The following is a 21,706-nucleotide window of genomic DNA, read 5'->3' as shown; positions in this document are numbered from 1 at the left end:
AGAAGAATCAATCGTTTAAATAATCCACAACTGTCATTCTGAAGTCCATCTCAATGCTCACTCACACTAATTCCAACTCTCTCTTCCTGCCAACACGATTTTACTTGTAGAAGACATTCCAGGAATGTGGGTAGCACAACTTGAACAACACTAGAAATGAATGCAGCTACGAAGGCAAATTCTGACTGTATATATGGTATTAAAAATGTATCACTATCCACCTGTCAGTCTTCCTTCTGTTTTTATTCATTCCTTCCATTTTAATTGTAAAAACTTGTAACATTTCTTCAACTCTTTGTTGACTACCTGGCTTAGAGGTCAAGACCCAGATTGTGCTTAACCACATGGAGTTGAACTACTATTTTAAAGCAGCCTGTTAACAGATATTGCATGTATAAAAATTTATTTATCATGTGCAAAAGCTTTAACTCAAGATGCACTGTCCATCAAGCACACACAATCTACTTCTAAGGTTTGTCATCTTCATCACAGATAGAAAGAGCTGGAATTCCATAGTTCTTATCAAATTACATAGAGGAAATTGTGAAATATTGACAATAGGTTTTCTTTTAAAAATACAATGTATTAGCAACAGACATACATTTCTCACCTGGTCTCTATTGTTAATATGGGAATAGGGTAGCTCTCCTGTCATCAATTCATACAGCACAATTCCATAAGAGTAGACATCTGATTGGAAACTGAATGGATTGCTGTCCTGCATTCGGATAACTTCTGGTGCCTTAATAAAAAAAAAACCCCCAAAGAACAAATTGAGCATTCTATCTTGACCACAGAAATGTATAGCAGGGCTTAACAATGTGATCTAAAAAGAATGCGGCAACCAACTCAAGCAAAAGGTGGGGAAACTTTGGCCTGTGGGTCACATCCTCACAAAGATTTTTTGGAATCCTCTCCAGAAGGAAATACAAATAAATGTGCCAATTTTTCCTTTCTCTGTCTAGAATGAACCAAAACCGTTGAATTGCCACTCAAAGACGGTGGTTACCTCCCAACATTCCACAATGCCCCCTCCTCCACCCAAACTATATGAATACAATAGAAATCCAAACCAGAACTGATCTTCATTAGGGTTGATTTGGGTGTGTTGTAGATTGTGGGGGCAAAAATGGCTTCTATGTGCTTAAGGCAGATTCTACCATTGAGTCAAAAAGAGGTGATTCCCTCCAAAGAACATATGAGCACCAGGGTATTGTCAGGAAAACCACTTTTTAAAGTATACAGAACTAACAAATTGGGATGGGTATTGACTAAATGAGGGGCCCCTGGTGGCACAGTGTGTTAAAGCGCTGAGCTGCTGAACTTGCGGACCAAAAGGTCCTAGGTTCAAATCCCGGGAGCGGAATGAGCACCCGCTGTTAGGCCCAGCTCCTGCCAACCTAGCAGTTCAAAAACATGCAAATGTGAGTAGATCAATAAGTACCACTCTGGCGGGAAGGTAACGGCGCTCCATGCAGTCATGCCAGCCACATGACCTTGGAGGTGTCTACGGACAACGCCGGCTCTTCGGCTTAGAAATGGAGATGAGCACCAACCCCCAGAGTCGGACACGACTGGACTTAACGTCAGGGGAAAACCTTTACCTATTAACTAAATGAGGCCAAGGTAACAAAAAGGAAGTCCCTTGTGATGTTGCTACTGTCATAATGACTGGAAGCAACTGAGAAACAGGCACACCTCTTTGTGCTAATGATAAGGATAGGGAAACCATCAAAATCCTAGCTTAACTCTAGAATGTTCTTAAATCATGCATGTGCTGTTTCAGAATCCACATGTAAGTGCATGTTGAAGATGGCAGGCTACCACTTTCCATCTGACTTTCTTATTTCAGCTAATCAGTTAGATAAAATTCTCTGCATTTCAATGTGATAAGAATCTGTGGTTAGTTCAGTAGTAGAACCCTTTCCTCTGCCTCCTCTGACTGGAGTCTGAGATTCAGACCTAGAAAGCAGTTCCTGTGCATTTGGTTACATTTGAGGGTCTTTTTTGCAGCCCACATCTAATCTAAGCCCAACCAGGGCTTTTTCCTCAGGAATAGGCTAGTAGTAATTCCTAAACTAAGGCCTGTGGGATGGATGTGGCCCTCCAAGGTAATTTACCCACCCTTCACCCTAAATTTTAGATTGAGGGTTGCCCTAAGTCTGAAACGACTTAGAATCATAGAATAATAGAGTTGAAAGAGACCACAAAGGCAGAACAACAACAATCCTAATAAACTTGACTATCGCATCAGCCAAAAGCAGGCCCCCACTTCCCATTGAAATCCTGTTAAGTTTATGTTGGTTAAAATTTTAAATACAGTATTGTTCTTTCATTTTTTTTTTTGCACTACAAATAATATATATGTAGTGTGTATGGAAATTCGTTTTTTCCAAACTATAGTTCAGCTCCCCAACAGTATGAAGGAACGTGAACTGGCCCTCTGTTCAAAACGTCTGAGGACCCCTGGGCTAGTAAGTGTCAGCTACTCCCTCCTTTAAAAAAGTTAGTTTAGACCAGTGGCTCCCAACCCGTGGTCCGTGGACCACTAGTGGTCTGCAAGAACTAAAATATGGTCCGTGCCGCACCATTAATACTATGGTTAATAACAGCCCAACCAAAAAAAAGATTTTCTTGGTGTGTTCGTTTTTAGGCCTGTTCCTGGGGTTATTTGGGGTGCTGATTCAGAAAATTGCGTTGGATAGATCGCATCAGCTCTAGATTATTAAATATGGTTTTCTGTGAGCAAGCAGATGGCAACTACTGGATGGCATATATTCTATATCAGAAATGGGAGCTGATGTGGTCTATCTAATGCAATTTTCTGAATCAGCACCACAAATAACCAAACCGAACCAAAAGTTGACCAAATACTGATTCGTAACCCTTTTGGTACTAATGTTGAAGAGTGGTCCCTGGTCAAAAAAAGGTGGGGAACCATTGGTCTAGACCAGTGGTTCTCAACCTGGGGTCCCCAGATGCTTTTGGCCTTCAACTCCCAGAAATCCTAACAGCTGGTAAACTGACTAGGATTTCTGGGAGTTGTAGGCCAAAAACATCTGGGCACCCCTGGTTGAGAATCACTTTAAAAAGTTGGGGAAGGGGGCAGAAGTTTTCCAAATGCAGCAAAGTGACTAACAGTGCCTTACAAAAATAGAAAATCAGCACTGACCATTTCAGGGCCAAAACACTCCTGCTCTCCAAAATTTGAGGAACTACAAAACAGTCTTCAAGGGCACACAAAGCCTGCATATTCCTCAGTTTTGATTTACTAAATGTCCTTGTTCTTTGTGATTAAAGGTGATTAAAGGTGAGAAAACTATTTTAAACTAAGCTGCTTGTTAAAAATACTAACATCATCAATGTCAGATCACTGCCCCGTAATTTTACCTGTTTCAAACAACCACTCAGCCATCTTTCTCTTTACACACATAAAACAACTTACCATCCAAAGAACAGATCCGGTAGGCTGTTCCACCTGCTGTGAACCACTCCATCTGGATTTGACTGTTGCTAAACCAAAATCCCCTATCTTCACTGTGCGGTCTTCATGAAGAAATATATCTATGCAGTTGTTAAGGAACACATGCTAGCCATTGTTCGAGTCAACAAACACTGTCCTCCTGACATTAAGCACAGATGTATGTCCATATTGTTTATTATTTAATTAAATCAAACATGTTATGTATTTTATAAAATATCCACTATTTATCGGAAGAACATAACCTGTAACTTTAATTTTTGTTACCTCCTCCAAAGTGAATAATATTATGAATGCCTCCATTCTGTGAGACTTGCCATAAGGTAGTTTGCTTATCCTCATACTTTGCTTCCTCTGCTTATGGTAGAAGTAAGCAACTATTTTCCTTGACTCAGAAGAGCTGAAGCTACACTACTGTCCCCCCACAATGTTGTTTCCTGGGGGGGAAACCCTTATATCCTTTAGGAATTGTGGATGCAATTCCCTGCTTTTAGGGGCCTCTTAACCATTTTTAAGCATAATGCAGGCGTTTTCTTCATTTTGGAAAAATAACTTTGCATGGCTAGTTCCTCCCCTAAAATTTGGCAATTGACTAACAGAGGACAGAGAACACAACTGGTGGGGGAGGGGGAGGGAACAGAGGTTTCAAGGTGGTCATAAAGGTCTCACTTTCTCAATGGAGTTATCAACAAAAAGCTTAGCAGCCATGTATCCATTTTCTTTCTCTTTTTGATTTAGATAGGGCATCAAGTGTTAAATCCATTAAAATGAACCGCTGAATTGATTATTTAACATGTGCCTAATATTGACCTTATTGATAACAGATACTGCTGATTCACTAGTATGTTTTATAAAATGTTTAAAAACCTTTTACACAATTGTTAAATTTTCCAAATTATATTGGAATGCATGCAAGTTTATGTATTATGGTTACTGTGATGTTACTGCATTTACATTACTATGAAAATGTGCACAAACAGAATCTGTCAGAAATAAACAAGAGTATCAGCACAGACCAACAGCAGAGATGACAGCTTTCCAAATTCATACATGTGATTGTCTTTGGAAGTTAAGTTGTATGCCAGATTTTATATTAAAATTATAACTAATACAGAGGTATTCGTGCATTTTTCTATAACTGGAAGTCTTAATTTCACATGATTTCCATATCAAATTTTAAATATCAGATTTCTTTTCAATACTGATCAACTGAATATTGGCAAATGAAATTCCACCAAATAAGGAAAGGATACTATTTGATTTCATGTCTCTGTGTATTATATTCTTCGCATGCAAGTAGCTGTAAAGAGAATTCAGTAACTGTCATTCTGAATGCATTTGAACACACACAAAAACAAGTTACAGAGGAAACTCTTTAGTCAGCCGCAAGCTGATTATAATTTTATAGATTATGCAAAAACATATTTCATGTTTTAATTAAATTAATGCTCTAGCAAGAGAGGAAGTATTTTAATCATACAGAAGCAGACACCCAGATTATATCTATATTTTCCAATTTCTCTGGAAATTTGCCCCAAATATTGCTGCTTTATGTTTGATGAGAAAAAAGGATTCCTGGATAGAAATATTATCTAATTGCCTCTAAAACTATTTCTGCCTTATGGAGCACTCAACACCACTTTCACAGCTACAATTCCATCGTTTTGTAAGCAGCAACTTCTGCTACTCACTCCATTCCTTGTGCTGTCTGTCTTGCGATATCAATACGTTGCAACATTTGAAACTTGGTCTCCTGGACATGCAGATGTTTATATAGACTACTTCCTTCACACCACTGTGTGACTATAGCCAGATTATCTTTCGTCATATAACCCATGAAGAGCAAAATATTAACGTGCCGGGTTTTCCTAGTAGAAACAAAAAAGAATTAACATTTTCAACTGACTACTTAAAAACCTTAAAATTCATTGTTTTGGTAACTATGAATCAGGAAAATGCTAGAAAATGAACTACAATTGAAAAGTACAAATTGGAAAATAGCTAATTAACATGGAGGATTAACTGATAGTGGTTACACTATGTAGCACGATTTTTGTTATAAATGTCATTTCCTAATTGGTTCTATCATAAAAACATGGGAAAAGTTCATTAAACTGCAAAAACTGTTTTCCAGGACGTACTGCAGCACATTTTTGCTATAGTTTTTCAATGAATATTTCACTGAGTCTCAACCAATTCAACATAGTTTGTAGCAGCCACAAAAATGAAGTTTCTGGAATATAACAACTACTTTCAGAGTAAGTACCGCACAATTAAACAGTAATAACACATTCAAACCAGGAACAGAAAAAAATTCAAATTTTGTTATAAAGTATTATAGACACAATTGTTGTCTAAGATGATGTACATTTTTGTCTTCTATAATCAGAATTATAAAGAAGTTTGAGTTTATTATGTTCACAAAAGTAAAGAATGCTGCTACAAACACAAATTTGGATGTCAAGCCTCTAAGGAATGGAAGGGCTTCTTCTAACAGCAGAGGTCTTTTGTTCTTTGGAACTGAGGGGCAACTCCCACACAATTAGCTCCAGAAAAATGGAGAACCCTCTGAAACATTTGAGTTGACAGATGGAACTGTGCCCCTTTTTTATCAGCAGGAGAATTCTCCGCATAATTCTATTATGGATTCTCCCCCAGTACAGTAAAAATCACTGTATTTTAAATACAATTACTAGATGAATATTTAAAGGCACAGGTTTGGCTTACCTTAAAACAGCCACTTCATTTCGGAAGGCCTGAAATTGTTCTGGAGTTGGATCTACAACCTTCAAGATCTTTACAGCTACATCTCCTGTAAGTATAATTAAGCATCAGCCAAGATGCCAATAATCTTGCAATATTCTCATATATAGAACACAGGTATGTGTGTACAAATGATGCAAAATGAAGCACCAGATTCAATAATTCATATTATATGGCGAATACCTCTAGACTCAGTCCTTGCTATCTCAAGTCGATCTATAGACACTTAGTTTAGAATAGCTAAATGTATTCTGCATTATAGATTCCTCATGGATCCAGTTTTCTGATAATTATCAACAGTGCTAATATTGTCTAACATTAAAAAAATAATCTACAAACTTTCAGAAGTACAGGATCTGTTGCTTATCTAAAACTGGGGATAGGGGATTGGTTCGTCCTTTCCTCTCCTCCTCAGTGTTTGGAGCAACACCTATGAAAATAGTATAATTATCTTCTCTCCATGCAAGAAAGTCATTGACTCTCTAAAGGATAGACAGAGGTTTTAGGAAACTGTGGTACCTGAAAACCAGTTAAAGGCTTTTTAGATTGTGAAGTACAGTAATTTTAGAAGAATAGCAATCTTGTTGCTCCACACGCTCCTCTCCCCAAAACAAAGCAACTAGAAAGCCCTTTAAAAACATCAGAAATAGAAAGTTGATCTGCCAGACACTCAATTCCATTCTGTTACTGGCTTTCTCCCTTTTCTTGACTTGGGCATTTTCATAAAGCAGATACATTTTCACCCCTGTATAGTGTTTCAGTTCTGTTAGCGTCAAAAGGAAGAAACTTCCCCTGTAAAGCATCAGAACCAGTCCAGCTCGGTTATTATCTGAAGCGTATGTACATCTATGACACACACACACAAGGATAGAACCACTTTAGTGTTAAATAAACAGCAACCCTCACTCTATATCAAACAACAAAGCTTTGATAAAACCCCAGGAAAGATCATAATATTTTGTGCTATGATCTAGGACACTTTTCTATGCAAAAAAAAAATAAAACTTCCCATAGAGAATGAAGAAAAAACATACGGAGGTAGCTAAGTAGCTCTTTGGACTGTAGCCACTGTTTTAAACATAGTGTTCCTGGAAATATTTCCAGCCTTCAAAGGCTCAAATATCAAAATTCTTTCCAGTAAAGGACAGACACTTTCCTGTTATTAGAATAATGCAAAAGATATTCTGAATTCTAGTTTAATGCAAAAATGGTACTGTAAACAGGCTTCAAAGATTTTATCTTTCAGTTCTGCTAATGTGGCACCAGCTCTGGCAAGTGCAATGAGCAGCCATTCTTCATCCTAACTCAAAAGCTCCAAATGTCAGTGTAGAGATCAACTCAACAAGATTATGGTGAGCCCAACCATCTCGTCAACATCAAGGTTGGGAAGAAATGCAGGTGAAATGTGACAAGTTCAGATTTAATGTGATTACACTATTTGGGTTGGCCAACAAGACCAGCCAAGAATGTCAAGACTCTTGTGCAGCAATTCAACAACCGATATGGAGAAAATCATTGAACAATTCCTTGGAAAATCATTTATGTATATGGGATGCAAATGCTGACATGTGGACCTAAATTTTGTCACAGTAATATTCAAATAAATGCTAGCATTTTGGAACAATTATGGCAGAAATGCTTGATACTTACCATGCCACTTGCCCTTGTAAACTGTTCCAAAAGAACCTGATCCTACCCTGGTAGAAAGCATAACTTCACTCGCTTCTATTTCCCAATAATAACTTGAATCCCTCTGCCCACGAGGTCTCTGAAAAGAAAGCAGCTGTTTAAAATACAAGCAGGTAGAACAGAAACTGAGTTTTTATAGGCTTAGATTAAATCCGGCAACTAACCGGATATGGAAGCACTCAACCCAGACTGAATCTTCAATATATTGTTTGCTTGTTTACAGCATTTATACCCATATTTTATACCCATAAAGGTTCTCAGGAAAGCTTACAAATCATTAATTTGAAAATTCTTTGCACTCAGGCTTACAATCTAAATAAAAAATGAGAAAATAAAATGGCAGCGTGGGGAGAATTTGCAATGCTGGGCCAAGGTATAATGAAGCATTGCTTGGCTACTCTTCTCTCCCTCAAAGGCCACAAAAGAGCAAATTGGAACATGGGGGGAGCAGGTCTCACAAGCTGTCTTGATTAAAGTTATCGTGTGGGCCTAAGTTGAGTAGAAGGGCTGAATCACCATTTTAGAACTGAAAAGTCTGTTGTATAGGTGACTAATCTTGTATGCCATAGTTCTGTGTCAGGGAATATTTTTCTTCATCATGATAGTCATATGCATATGTTTATGTTTTATATTTTATACTGTATTTAATTGGTTGTAATATATTTTTATATGTTGTTGTTTTTAATGATGTATCGGCATCGAATTCTTGCCAATTGTACGCCGCCCTGAGTCCCTTCGGGTGAGAAGGGCGGGATAGAAATATTGGAAATAAATAAATAAATAAATAGTCAGGTTCCCACATATTTCCATTTATATTATATTTTATATCAATTCCAAGATAGAAAAGTGCTTATCCAGCTATATCCAAATAAAGTAGGAGTCTTAAAAAAATCACTGTTGTTTTTTACCAACCTAACCAATAGTTTAACTCTTCCTTTTTTCACAGCAGTTAGCAAATCAGTCACATATCCAGTTGCAGGCACTGTTCAAAGCCTACACTGCAGCTTCTCTCAAGTGATGGTTCAAAATAAATGTTTTGATACTTACAATTTTTTTCTCTTGTGCATTAGATCCTGAGGCTCTCTCTCTTTGAGCAGGAACTGGTGTTTTAGACTGAGACCACCCTGTTGGACTTGTATTGTTGGGGCTACTAGATATTGCTGGTGGTGATGCTTCATGTAATTAAGGAGAAAAGAAATAAATGCTTAGTAATGTTAGAAAGTTATTGGGCAAGTGGCACATACATGGAATAAATGGGATGAAACTTACATGCAGATCATGCTATGTATGGTATTAGTATTACATACTAATTCTGACATAAATGCAAAATTCTTGCATATATTTTTTATAATGAATGCTGTGGCTCTCAAGAGTATTTAAAGATTTCAATGTAACACTCACCAGATTCACTGTGACTACGTATGGCATCCTGAAACAAAGAAAAAGATTGTTGGTACTTTAGCAAATTTGCATTGACAAAGAGATGGACCAGAACATTTCTCTAATGAGAAACTGACTCAGCAGCTTTTGACTCTTCATACCAAACCATTTTGGGATGGGTACGTTATTTAAACACAGAAAATCCCAGTGTTTGCTTACAGACTTAAAGTATGCTTAGCTTTCAAAGTTTTAAATATGAGGTCCAACTAAGTTCTGGAGACTTTTAAAGCAGTTTTAAAGCTGAAGTCCATAATAGGTTGCCATCATCACAATTGTGATATCTATGTTGTTAAACCAAATATTAAGAACATGTATCTTACATATCCTACATATAGCATATGTATTTTCAATTAGGAAGATTACTTTTTTAAACATAAGAAGAATCTGGATCTGTAGCAAGTTTCAAATGATTAGAGATCCACATTGCTTGCATTATACTGTTGCTGCAAGCTGAGCTGGTTTCTTCTCTCACTTCATGCCACACATGCTACTCTATGTAAACATGCAAAGCTCTGACAGAAAATACATTTGTATGTCTTCCTATCTGTCTAATATCATTTAGTCTGGATAACTGACAGAAACACACATGCCCAATACATCACAAAGCCAAGATCAAAACAAGGCTTGAAGGAAAATGATGCTGTTCTTCGATTGAAGCTAAAGAGGTCTAATCCTGGGAACTTTGAAGGGAAAATGGAATATAAGCATGATCAGTAAAATTGAAGTCAAAGAGGGTTCAAACTGATCACACCATAGAAAACATTTAGCAGGATAAAATACTGCAGAAGAGCCAGATATAGAAGGATAGCACTATGACAATTATGCATTCCCTTTTGTTCTAAGGATATGCATTTGGCGAAGGAGAACTGACATCTGTTTCAGAAGTCCCAAGAATGGTCCCAGCAAAAATACTTCCACACATTAAAAAGGAGGTTATGATTACTATATCTTTTGCTTGCTTATACTTGGACTATATAATATCCTGTTTATATAGGGTTCTGTAACCTTCAAAATCAGTTTTTTTGAGGGGAACATGAGCAGGAAGGAATCTGGGAAACTACTGGTGTAGACAGGGTATTCAGCATGACTAGACCCTCATAGTAATGTTACAAGGAAAATGCATTAAGGTTGCCCTTCTTAAAAATAAGACAAATTACCACTGTATAGATCAAGCGTAAGCAACAGCCACAGTTGAGGGCCTCACTAATTCCCCAGGAGACCTTCAGGGAACACTCTTGCCCCCCTCCAACAAACAGAATCCATACTTGGGGGGCAGTGTGGTGACATCTGCACTACCCCCACCACCACTTTTTTAGGCTTGGGAAAGGCTTTTTGTTCACTTCCTGTTTTACAAACAGAAACAAATTATTGGGTTGCTGTGAGTTTTCCAGGCTGTATGGCCATGTTCCAGAAGCATTCTCTCCTGACGTTTCATCCACATCTATGGCAGGCATCCTCAGGGGTTGTCTCACAGATGTGTGCGAAACGTCAGGAGAGAATGCTTCTGGAACATGGCCATACAGCCCGGAAAACACATAGCAACCCAGTGATTCCGGCCATGAAAGCCTTTGACAACACAAAAAGAAATTAATCTCTGGGAAGCTTTGAGGGCCACAAAAACAACACTGGGCCACGTGTAGCCTGTAGCTAGTATTCTGACCATCTTCCCTCTTGATACACAATCAAGAGGGAAGGTTCTTAACTGTACTTCTAGTTTTTTTCTCTATTTTATTCAAATATAAACTAGTTAATTCAATGAGCTAAGGCTCGGTAGTATTCCTTGGATCTGTCTTCTATTATTACAAGTTTCATTTACTGTAATATTACTTCACATAAAACTTCACAATTTGTTGATAATCCTCCAGTACCAGCTGGAGGATTATACACTTTTGTATAATTAAATATTTAACCAATTGATGATAACCAAATTCATTAGGGTATTACTAAGATGAACTGGTTCATTCTAAAACAGTAGTTCCCAACCAGGTGTTTTTGACTTCAGCTTCCACAATTCCTAACAGCTGGTAAGCTGGCTGGGATTTCTGGGAGTTGAAATCCAAAACAACTGGAGGACCAAGGTTGGGAACCACTGCTCTAGAGCAATCCTCCAGATGTTTTGTAATTCATGTCCCAGACTTTTTCACTGTTGGCCAACCTGGCTGGGGCTGCTGGAAGTGGACCAAGAGGACCAAAGTTTGGGGATAAATGCTCTTGAACAGAGGTGTCAAACATGTAGGCCTCCAGATGTTTCAGACTCCAACTCCCAGAAGCCATAGCCAGCTTGTCCAATAGCCAGGAATTCTGGGCGCTGAAGTCTAAAACACCTGGAGGGCCACAAGTTTGACACCACTGCTCTAGAATGTATGGATTTTACCCTGACTTAGTCCAATTTAAGACTGATGTTCTACTTGATATTACCAACTCCTGTTTTAGTATTAAGATCAAGCAGACATGCTACATTGTTATTTCTAAATTAAATTGTTAAGATACAGTTTGTGTTAACTCACACTAATCTCACCAACTGTTTTAGCAATCCTGTTAACTAAGAAAGCAAAGGCATCCAGACAATACCTACTCTTCCCCTTAAACAGAACCGTCTGCACCAGGACCTGGGAGAAGCATTCAGGCTGTTATTCTAGTTCAAAGCAACGGGAAATAAGAAGAGAACAGAAGGAGTAGTAAAAATAGTTTCCAGCTGCTAGAATGAAAGTAGCAAAGAAGACAATTTGATAGAAAGAGTTAAGAGTTAACACATTAATTAAGGGTATGTTATCTAGGAGTTTTGTAATTGATGCAAGAATGCTCAACCATGGAGAAGTAGGCAGGCAAACAATGCATCAATCATTAAACATTCTTCAAGCAAGGTTTTTTTTTAAAAAAATCTCTACTTTCCCAAGACTGCAGAGTATTTAAATTCTGCTATAAAATGTACTAGTAATTAAAACAGATTTATGAGAAAAGATATGTCTGGTCCAGTGTTCCCTCAATACTTTGTGGTTCACTTTTTGCGGATTCGCTGTTTTGCAGTTTTTCAATCAACTCTAAAAGAATATTATAAATCATAAAAATTACAATTTACAGCCCAAGGAAGGGAGGAAGGAGAACCCCAACGGAGAGCAAAGGAGCACAAGTGGCAATGGGAGGAGAAGGAGGCAATTTGTCAACACACAATTGGTTGATAAAGACTTAAAATAGTGTATAACTACTAAAATAATGTATAAATATATAGTGTTCCTACTTTGCGGATTTTCACTTATTGCGGGTGGTCCTGGAACCTAATCCCTGCGGTAAGTGAGGGAACACTATATAACAATTTGAGTCTTGGACTAGAACTCTGGGAGACTAGGATTGAAACCTCCATTCAGCTATGGAAATCCACTAAGTAGTCACACTGACTAAATCTTGCAAGAAAACCCTAGGATAGGGCCACCGTAAGCTACGGTTGACTTGAAGACCACACACAAGGGGAAAAAAATCCTTCAAGATTTATGAATAGGATTCTGAAAACTAAACCCTATAAATATAAAACAGGAGAAAAATCTGGAGACAGTGTATCATCCTGGAATCATGTTCTAACCAGCTTTCAGGGAGAGAGAAACAACTAACTTATTTTATCTGACCATACAGGAAACCAAACTGGGACTGAAAGGACTACAGACTTCATATAAACAAGGCTATGTTTTCCTGATGCTAAAAGGAAAAATCAGAGTTCCCTATCAAGTCTACCAAATGTGATAGATCCTTCTACCCATGGTGGTCCCCAAGCTCTGGAAATCCTCCTACTCACCATGCCCCATTATTCCTCTGCTGGATTGCATTGCTGGGCTGGAAAGTGACCCCTTAAATGTGGACATGTGGCTCTGTTCCTTAGTTTTAGCGTGCATGTCCTGACTCTAATAATAATAAAACTTTATTTCTAATCCACCCTATCTCCCCAAAGGGACTCAGGGCAGATTCCAACATACTATGGCAAACATTCAATGCCTTCACAAAAACTGACAAATACTGACATAGAATCCCAGAAAACTCCACATATGAAAACAGCAATTAAAACCTAACATCAAATTAAGCCTAGCATCCATGAATTAACTTAACATCAATAAACCAACATCAATAGAGAAAAAATTATATAATGACATAAAATCTGACATATTTCTGGCTTGATAGCAAGCCACAGACAGTTTTGAAACAGCAGCAATAGTTTGTTAAACACAGTAAAACAATATCCTACCCTCTAATACTCTATCTCTTTTAATTTCCCAAAATTCATTCATTCTTCTTCCTCAAACCGAAATTCTGTCCCTACCAACTCAAAACTTCAAACACTGTTGAGGAAAGCCTCCACTTTTGATACATCCTGACCTCCTGACCCTTCCTTCCCAGTCACCATCAGCGGCCATTGACTTAGAGCCTCCTTCTGTGATGCCTCATGGGCCTTGTAGTCCTCTTCCTAGTGCCATCATGACAGATGAAGACGAAAACATGGGGTTTTCGCCGGTTCAACAAGAGCCAGAATCTTTTCACCTGCCGGATGTTGATGTTTGTACCCAAGAACTCAGTACAACAGGCCTTGGGCATTCCTCGCCCCCGTTCCCTAGGAGACAGTCCTATTCTGCAGACAGAGGAGTGAGGGAACAGAATCGCAGGAGTTTACGGATTGCAGCCAAACAACAGGCTAATTAGACCTGCTTCCCTTGGGAAATTCTAAGGAGTCTTGCATCTGGACAAAGTTGGGTTTCGTTTCCCATTCTCTAGGGAAAGAGGTTGCTGGCGGGAAAACGAGACCCCAATATAGGTGCCTGACACGGGAGAATTGTTGCGGAGTCAATAGAGCAGTTTCAGGAGTAAGATCGTGTTTGGACTTCACAACCCCAGTTCCTTGCTTTCCGGATCAAGTATTCAAGATTTGCCTTGCCTTGTTTTTTAACCACGGACCTTGTTCAAAGAATCCCTGTTTGCCTTGCTCCTAGTCACGGACCTTGTTTAAAGAATCAAGATTGTATCCAGCCTTGTTGTCAAGCTGCCTAGGACTCCTAAGACTCTGGTTTTTCCCCACACTATTGCTTGGCAATAGTGTGTGTTTCGGTTATTGGATTAAAACTTTGAACTCTAATATCAATTATTGGACAATACATTTTTGGACTATATTTGATCTCTTTTGAAAGGTCTGCTTCTGAACTATATTCTTCACTTGGTTTTATTACTTTTATATATTTACTTAATAAAGATATTAGATAGAAATTGGCCTCCATGTATGGTTCTTGGTGCCCCGCTGCCTCGGGTCTGACACCTTCACGCTAAGTTTTAAGCATTGTTAAATCCATACAAATAAACTTGTTATTATATCACAGTAATAAACTTGTAATGCACAAATTTCCATGTATTTGACATTTTTCACAATTTCTTCTGCTATAAATGGGAAAAAAAGAACTACACTAAGCCAGAAAATCTATCATTTGCTCAGCTCTTCACTCTTCCAAGTTAGCCTTAAATATTCAAATGTACAACCATAATCAACTTTTTGAATTCTGTGCTGATAGCAAATGAGTCTTCCCTTTGTAAAAACTCCATCTGCAAGAGAATTTGTGAAGTGGAAAGAGCTAGCCAGATAAGTCAGAAAACTATAGCAACATTACCATCAGAAGGAATTGATCTTTGATTTTGATGGCATACTAGCATAGTCAAGTAAGTGCAGCTTACAATTCTACAATTAGCAATGTTTTTATTTCAAAACCTAGCCATAGTATCGAATTTCAAAATTCTGTAAGCCCTTTAAAAACTTCCAAGTGTGGATTCACTTGTATCATATTTGGTCTAGCACCATCTTTCCAATTAGCTGTCTCTTCCTTTATAGCCTGTCATACATTAATCACTAGTTTTTGTGCATCCTGATAGTTCAAGGAAGGCCCATTGGTTTGTGAAAATGAAAGCAGAAGTACAAAAAGCATCTCCAGGCCTCCCACAATTCCAATGACATTGGAGTGATGGAGTGTTAGCTCAGAATGGCAAAGAGCTCAGTTCACATCTGAATTCAAAGTGATCCTAAATTAAGGCATATGAGAGAAATCCATCAAAATGTTATGCAACTGAGCATAACCATCACTACATCCAATACCTCTACCTCTACAAGCCTGAAGATTTTCTTTCTAATGAAGTGTAACCTTGACTTCTGGATATTTTAATTAATTTTAACTTTCACTTAATCCAATATAAATAGCTTCTAAGACTCATATTGGCCATGTATCATCTTGATATCTAGTACTGGCAATAAGAACAATGTGGTATGGAAAACCAAAAGCAAAACAAAAATAAAAATCTTACATACATTTAACCAAATTAAAAAAAACTGCACATAAATTTAAACCTCCAGGATCATAAATATAAAAAGAATAATGTATTCAGTATTACGTAACTCACTATAAAAATGTTTTTAGGACTTTTTTATTCAGTTTTTGCAGGCAGTTGTGGTACAGAACATTTTATTTTGAAGCAAATATTATAAATATTATTTATAAGTTTGTACAGATTGATAACAGTCAAAAGAATGAGATGTCACTAAATTTGTCTCCATTAGCTGCCAACACCTTGTTCTCCAGACTTCCAAAACAATACATCAGTAACAAACTGATGTGCCAATTTGGACAACAACCAAGAACTGTGATTTGGCAAATGGAAAAGTCAGGCACCTAAGAGAATAAAGGAGCTAATTTCTGCTCCTCTAAATAAAGGTTTGGAGAAATCAGAAAAGTAAAAACAACCATCATGACTTGCAAAAAGAACTGAAAGATATTTCCAATTAAAATCCTCCTTTAAAAAATGGCAAAACACTAAGGAGCAGGAATACCTCAATTATCCGATTATCCACAGGCATAGTAGTGCTGACCATGTGGACATTTGGGGTCGATGTGGATCTCTGTCTCTGAGAAAGGGAGCATTCAGGAGAAGGATTTGATGGGCTGAATGTGAAGGCATGAGGTGTAGAATATCTGTGCTGAGAACTAAAGGAGAGAAAAAACAAAAGTTAGCAATTTCTGCCTTTACATTAGGAAATTGACATTTATCATTGCTAATCTGAAAAGATAGCCCAGAATCTCTAATACAGAAACTAGTCCAATAAACCATTGTATATCAGACTAAGAAAAAGAACATGCCAACACGACCCATCTCTCCTAGCTTTGAAAGGTTTCTTGTTCTTGAGATAGTTTTCCAAGACATCCAAACAAGAAAACTAGGATTTAACACTTGTCTCCAAAACAGAATATCAACAAATCACAGTTCAGGAAGTTTTATACAAGCCACCTCCCAGTTATTAGCATTATGTCTGGTTCCTATATTTATAATCACAACTACACCAGATGGCAAGATATCATTTATGGAATCAACCGGACAAATGTTGTTTAACCTACAGTTAAAACACAATCATTGAATGGGTAAACCAGATATTGCAAATGGGTCCAAGTTATTGCAAATGGGTCATTGCAAATGGGTCAATGCAAATGGGTCTATCCAATTCCCACTCTCACTTGCTGGTAAAAGAAGCTATCCTATTCCTTCCCTCCAAAAGAACATTTAAAAGCAGGGATTGAGAGTTTTTTCTACTTCTAGGACAACCCTTTTTACTTTGATACCAGTGGTTTCAACACAAATTTAGAGTATGACTTACTTAACAGGTATTCGGGACACAGATTCTCGCATTCGCCGTGTCGTCAAAGGAGGTAGGGCCGGCATACCACTCTCACCAACATTTGAGTGTGGGAATAATCTGAAACCAAAAGCATACAGCCAAACATAAAAAATTTTTTTACTAAACACAAGAAATCTTCTATCTGATCCCTGCACAGATTCTGTTGGAAAAAGAGCTGCGAGTCCCCAAGAAGAGAGCAATTAAAATCAGGGTAACATAACCGTTCCCTTTCAAGGAGGACAGCAAAGTGCAATACATTACAGTCAGCTCTCCATATTTATCAGTTTGACCTGTTGCAAATTTGATTATTTACAGATTTAATTGAAATGATGTCTTTAAGAATTTCTAGGTCCCCTCGTGTGACTATTGGCAACTTCTACTAAAATCTAGAGATTCCTAAAGAGCACATCTCTCTAAGAATCTCTAAATTGTCCAGTGAAACTTTATGGTCAACTTTCAGCAGACATTGACCCCAAACCTGTGCTGAAGAACTTAGAAACTTTGAGAGAGGTGTTTTTTCAGTTTAAAAAAATATTTGTAGTGTTTTTCTTTTACGCAGATTTTATACCCTTAGCCCTAAGGAATGCGGAGAGCTGACTACAGTTAAAAACATTCATTCAGTATCTACACCCTCTAATTCATGCCCTGTTTCATAAACCTGGATGCTACAGTATTCACTGTAGTTATTCAGGCAAACTGACACACAGATGTGTCAGGAACACCAATTCTACACATAACGCAGAAAGTGGTTGGTTATTGCATCTCGCATCATTTACATTGCAAAATGATTTGTGTACAAAGACTGGAAAGACAAATATTTACTACCTATCATTCAATGATTAGTAAATCTTTTCCCTCTTTCCTCTTTGGGCCTTTCCTTTGTTTTCAACTTTGAAAGAAAATAAAAGAGTACTGATAGAAAAACCAGTAATGACTCAAAAGCAGTGTAAAATGGAAGAGAAATTCCACTGGATGGAGGAAGTTATTAGAAATGAAAGTACAAGTTCGGAAGTTAATTGTGCTTCAATTTCTAGTGAGTCTTTGATTAATAAATGTACATACAGTAGAGTTCCGGTTAACTGAGAGTCGCATTATCCGAGGCACGGGGGCCAGGCCATGGGGGGAAGGTGACTTGAGGGAGGAAGGCAGGCTCCGGAGGAGGTTCCAAGAAGTTCCAATGGAAGATTTCTCACCTTTGAGGAGCTCAAAGGCTCCTACCAGCTGCTCAGAGGCAGCTGACAGCAGGGTGAGCTCCATGCAGAAGAGGGCGCGGAGCTACAAGGAGACCCGAGAGGAAGCTGCTACCACGGGAGAGGGAGGAGGACTTTTCTCTCCCTCTGCCTCCAGCTGGAAGATACAAAGGAGGTGGCGGCAGCGGAGGGGGAAGCAGAGGCAGCCATGAGCATGGCGGCAGCGGTGGCTTCCTCTCGGGCCTCCTTGCAGCTCCGCGCCCTCTTCTGCATGGAGCCTGCTCTGCTCTCAGCTGCTTCAGAGCAGCTGGTGGGAGCCTTTGAGCTCCTCAAAGGTGAGAAATCTTCCATTGGAACTTCTTGGAACTTCCTCGGGAGCCCGCTTCCCTCCCTCGAGGCACCTTCCCTGCTATCCATCAGTTTCGGCTATCCGAGAATGGGCCCGCCCATTTATCTCGGATAACCGGAACTCTACTGTATTGATAAAACCTCATACCTATAGCCAAAGCAGTCAATAGAAGAACAAAACATTACATACAGATGAGAAAGAGGCACGAATAACTTACAACTACAAGTACTTTTTCCTTTTTGGGTATTATTTGCTGAAATATTTACAATCAGCATTCCACATTTGCTATGGTTAGGGATTCAGAATCTCTGCAAAGATGGATTTAAATTTTAAATCTATTTTTGCCTAAGAAAACAGCTCTAATTAATTTATAAAATGAGCAGGAAAAATACTGTTTAGCTGGCTCCTTTTATATGATTCAAGTCTTTGCACATTACAAGATTAACAGTACTTTAGCACTGGAAGAATTACTCCCAGGTAATTAGTTATTTTCTTTAGGATTTAAAAAAAATCTTACAACAGTTGCCGAATGTTGCTCCAGTCCACACACATTGTCGGTACTTTTGTGCTGCAGTGTTCGTGGAATTTATAACCGCATGTTTGACACCGGAATCCATTTAGCAAGAACTTCTGACAGATGTCACAGTATGCAAGCTTTAGAAATGTCTTTCGTGCCTGGAAAATAAGTTTAATAATTTTATTACTATGACATTTGCCAACTAATAATTTAGATTGAATTAACAAAGTCAGATCTGAAAGTTCCATAAATTCAAGTAAATGTTTATATAACATAGAAAAAAAATCACAATTTTACTATTATAATGATTTACTTATTACAAATAAGAATTTTTACATTTTTAAAATGCTCCAATGATAGCACAGATTGTTGTAAGTAACCACAGAATGAACAAAAGTGGTTGCCACCAAGAAGACCACTTAAAAATTATACCAACAGTCAAAAAGGGGGTCTTCACTAATGGGACAGTACGGTGGAAATAGCCCACAGAGGAACAGAATGAAGAGCAGATGTACAAGAAGCTTTTTCTCCAGCTGGTTAGTGAGCCCAAACCAGGAGATAAATAAGAAGACAATGGCACTGGATTCACTTTGAGAATTTAAAATGACAGGCCTGAGATCTTCAGATGAAGCAGGAAAAAGATCCTGCAATGAAAATGGAAAACTGGTCCCTTGACAAGTGACCATGGAATGCAAAGAACTGACAACACATATGTTTGTAAGATTTATGTGTAGATGATGTCCAAGAACAGTGATAAAAGAATCTTCCTCAGAACACTTCCACACAACTTGGAGAGAGGGAGAAACCTAGTGACTATGGTTTTGGCTTGGCTTACAAGTGATTACTTGAATGGGCAACGTAACCATAACACATCTCTTTAGCGATTTAAATATCACCTTTTATATCACCAGTCCATCCATAAAGCATTTTCATATTTGCTACATACAGAAATATACACATAGGAAAATCAACTTACAAAGTTGTGTGTTGTGAGTGGAACATGATCGAGGAAGTCTACTTGCAATTCTTCTCCAATCAAGGAGGCAGCATCTGTATTCCAATCCAGTCGTGCTTTTTTGCTGCAAGAGTAGGAAGGGAAATGTATAAATATACGGCATACTCTTGTATTTAAAGGAAGTTGATTCTATGTCAGAATGTCTAGTGGATTTTAAATTATCTCAAAGGGCTACTTGTTCTGAGCAGATGTGATCTAGGCACTACATTTTGTCCTCCCCACCTCAGACAGTCACTTTGGATTTTTAACCACCTCTGAGCCTAAATCAGTGTCAAAGGAAGAGTCAACCATTTTTGAGGGGGAAGGGGGGGGGAGTTGGAGATCTAAGAGTAGTCTGACCCCTACTGACCCAATCTGGTTTAAAGCCTCTAGCAGTAGAAGCACATAAAAAGATTTGCAACCCCATGCAGGATTTTATTATTTATGGACTTCAAAAGAAACAAATGCTCTGCCTGCAAACTGAATGATATAGAAGCTATATAATGAACATGAGTCCAGACTTTATAGGCAGAAATGTGTTCTATATGTGTTCTATAACTGTGATTTGACTTGAAGGCGTAAAATAAGATACACTCCTCCCTGAGCTTATTAAAGAACCATTTAGTATTTGACACAGCACACTTGGGACCATAAAAAGTAGGGAATTATACTGAACTTGCTGAGTATGAAAATATTTACTCTGAATCTAGAGAGAATATAAACAGTGAAATAAAAATACATAACATTAAGATTTATGAAGTTAATAACATTAAATATATAAATTTATAATATCGCTTCCAATTTCAAAATAAGCAGAACAAATTGTTTTTTTAATAATGTATGCCCTTTGTCCACCAATTTCAACAGAAGCAGTTTAATCATATGCTTAATTCAATGAGGTAGGTAAATAAATGTGAACACTGAACTACTTAATTTTGTCTGATAGCTTTTCTAATTTTGTAATACTTCGCTTTTGAACACTACAGTCAGCGGTATTAGATTATATAGAATATTTGAATTTAAAAAGCAGGAAATGATATTGAGAGGAATTTGTTGAAACAGTTTTGCCCAATTTGATATTCTAATTCTTACCCTTTGTGTTCATTAAGCAATCTAAAAACAGCACAGCATTCTGGCTGCAGACCTCTAACTTTCAGTGCTTTCATAAGGCAATCATGCAGGGTCATTCCATTACGCACATTCACCTGTTAAATAAAAAAATATACAGCATTTTCAATGTCAACAGCCATTTTGGCACATCTACATCTTTCATATTTGGAACATATTTGGTTTTCAATAAACACCAAAATAATAGTATAAATCATAAAATAATATTATAAACCCCTCTTTCTACTTCCTTCCTAAGGAGAAGCCTAAGGAAGGGAGAGAAAAGGAGGCTGAAGCAGCTTTGTTTTCGCTTCACAAGGCAGTGGCGGGAGCTTGAGAGGCGAGGAGGGGACAGAGACGTTACTTGCAAACAATACAAATACAGTGTCCCTACTTCGCAGATTTTCACTTTTCGCGGGTAGCCCTGGAACACAACCCCAGCAATAAGTGAGGGTACACTGTACTTCACAAAAACTATTCTACAGCCATTTC

At 38.0% G+C, this 21,706-nt stretch overlaps 1 protein-coding gene across 12 annotated transcripts in view; it reads right to left on the bottom strand.

Annotated features, from left to right (window-relative positions):
- raf1 (Raf-1 proto-oncogene, serine/threonine kinase) overlaps positions 1-21,706 on the bottom strand; it is a 118,919-nt gene that overhangs the window by 6,676 nt on the left and 90,537 nt on the right. For 7 of the 12 annotated variants that reach the window (XM_016991613.2, XM_016991610.2, XM_016991616.2 and 4 more), the window contains 14 exons: positions 21,200-21,312; positions 20,090-20,192; positions 19,114-19,271; positions 17,037-17,135; positions 16,218-16,371; positions 11,949-12,008; positions 9,335-9,362; positions 8,981-9,105; positions 7,895-8,012; positions 6,209-6,293; positions 5,173-5,349; positions 4,735-4,781; positions 3,446-3,564; positions 602-742 (listed from right to left, as the gene is read on the bottom strand). In XM_016991613.2, coding sequence (XP_016847102.1) covers positions 602-742; positions 3,446-3,564; positions 4,735-4,781; positions 5,173-5,349; positions 6,209-6,293; positions 7,895-8,012; positions 8,981-9,105; positions 9,335-9,362; positions 11,949-12,008; positions 16,218-16,371; positions 17,037-17,135; positions 19,114-19,271; positions 20,090-20,192; positions 21,200-21,312 — 1,527 coding nt within the window. The remainder of the gene's footprint in view (positions 1-601; positions 743-3,445; positions 3,565-4,734; positions 4,782-5,172; positions 5,350-6,208; positions 6,294-7,894; positions 8,013-8,980; positions 9,106-9,334; positions 9,363-11,948; positions 12,009-16,217; positions 16,372-17,036; positions 17,136-19,113; positions 19,272-20,089; positions 20,193-21,199; positions 21,313-21,706) is intronic. The other 5 variants (XM_008105218.3, XM_008105223.3, XM_016991617.2 and 2 more) reach the window with 3 other exon arrangements.

The sequence above is a fragment of the Anolis carolinensis genome, chromosome 2 (genome assembly GCF_035594765.1).
Source record: "Anolis carolinensis isolate JA03-04 chromosome 2, rAnoCar3.1.pri, whole genome shotgun sequence".
Taxonomy (NCBI): Eukaryota; Metazoa; Chordata; class Lepidosauria; order Squamata; family Dactyloidae; genus Anolis; species Anolis carolinensis.
The sequence above is the reverse complement of the archived record's forward strand: the minus strand, read 5'-3'. Positions and strand labels throughout refer to the sequence as shown.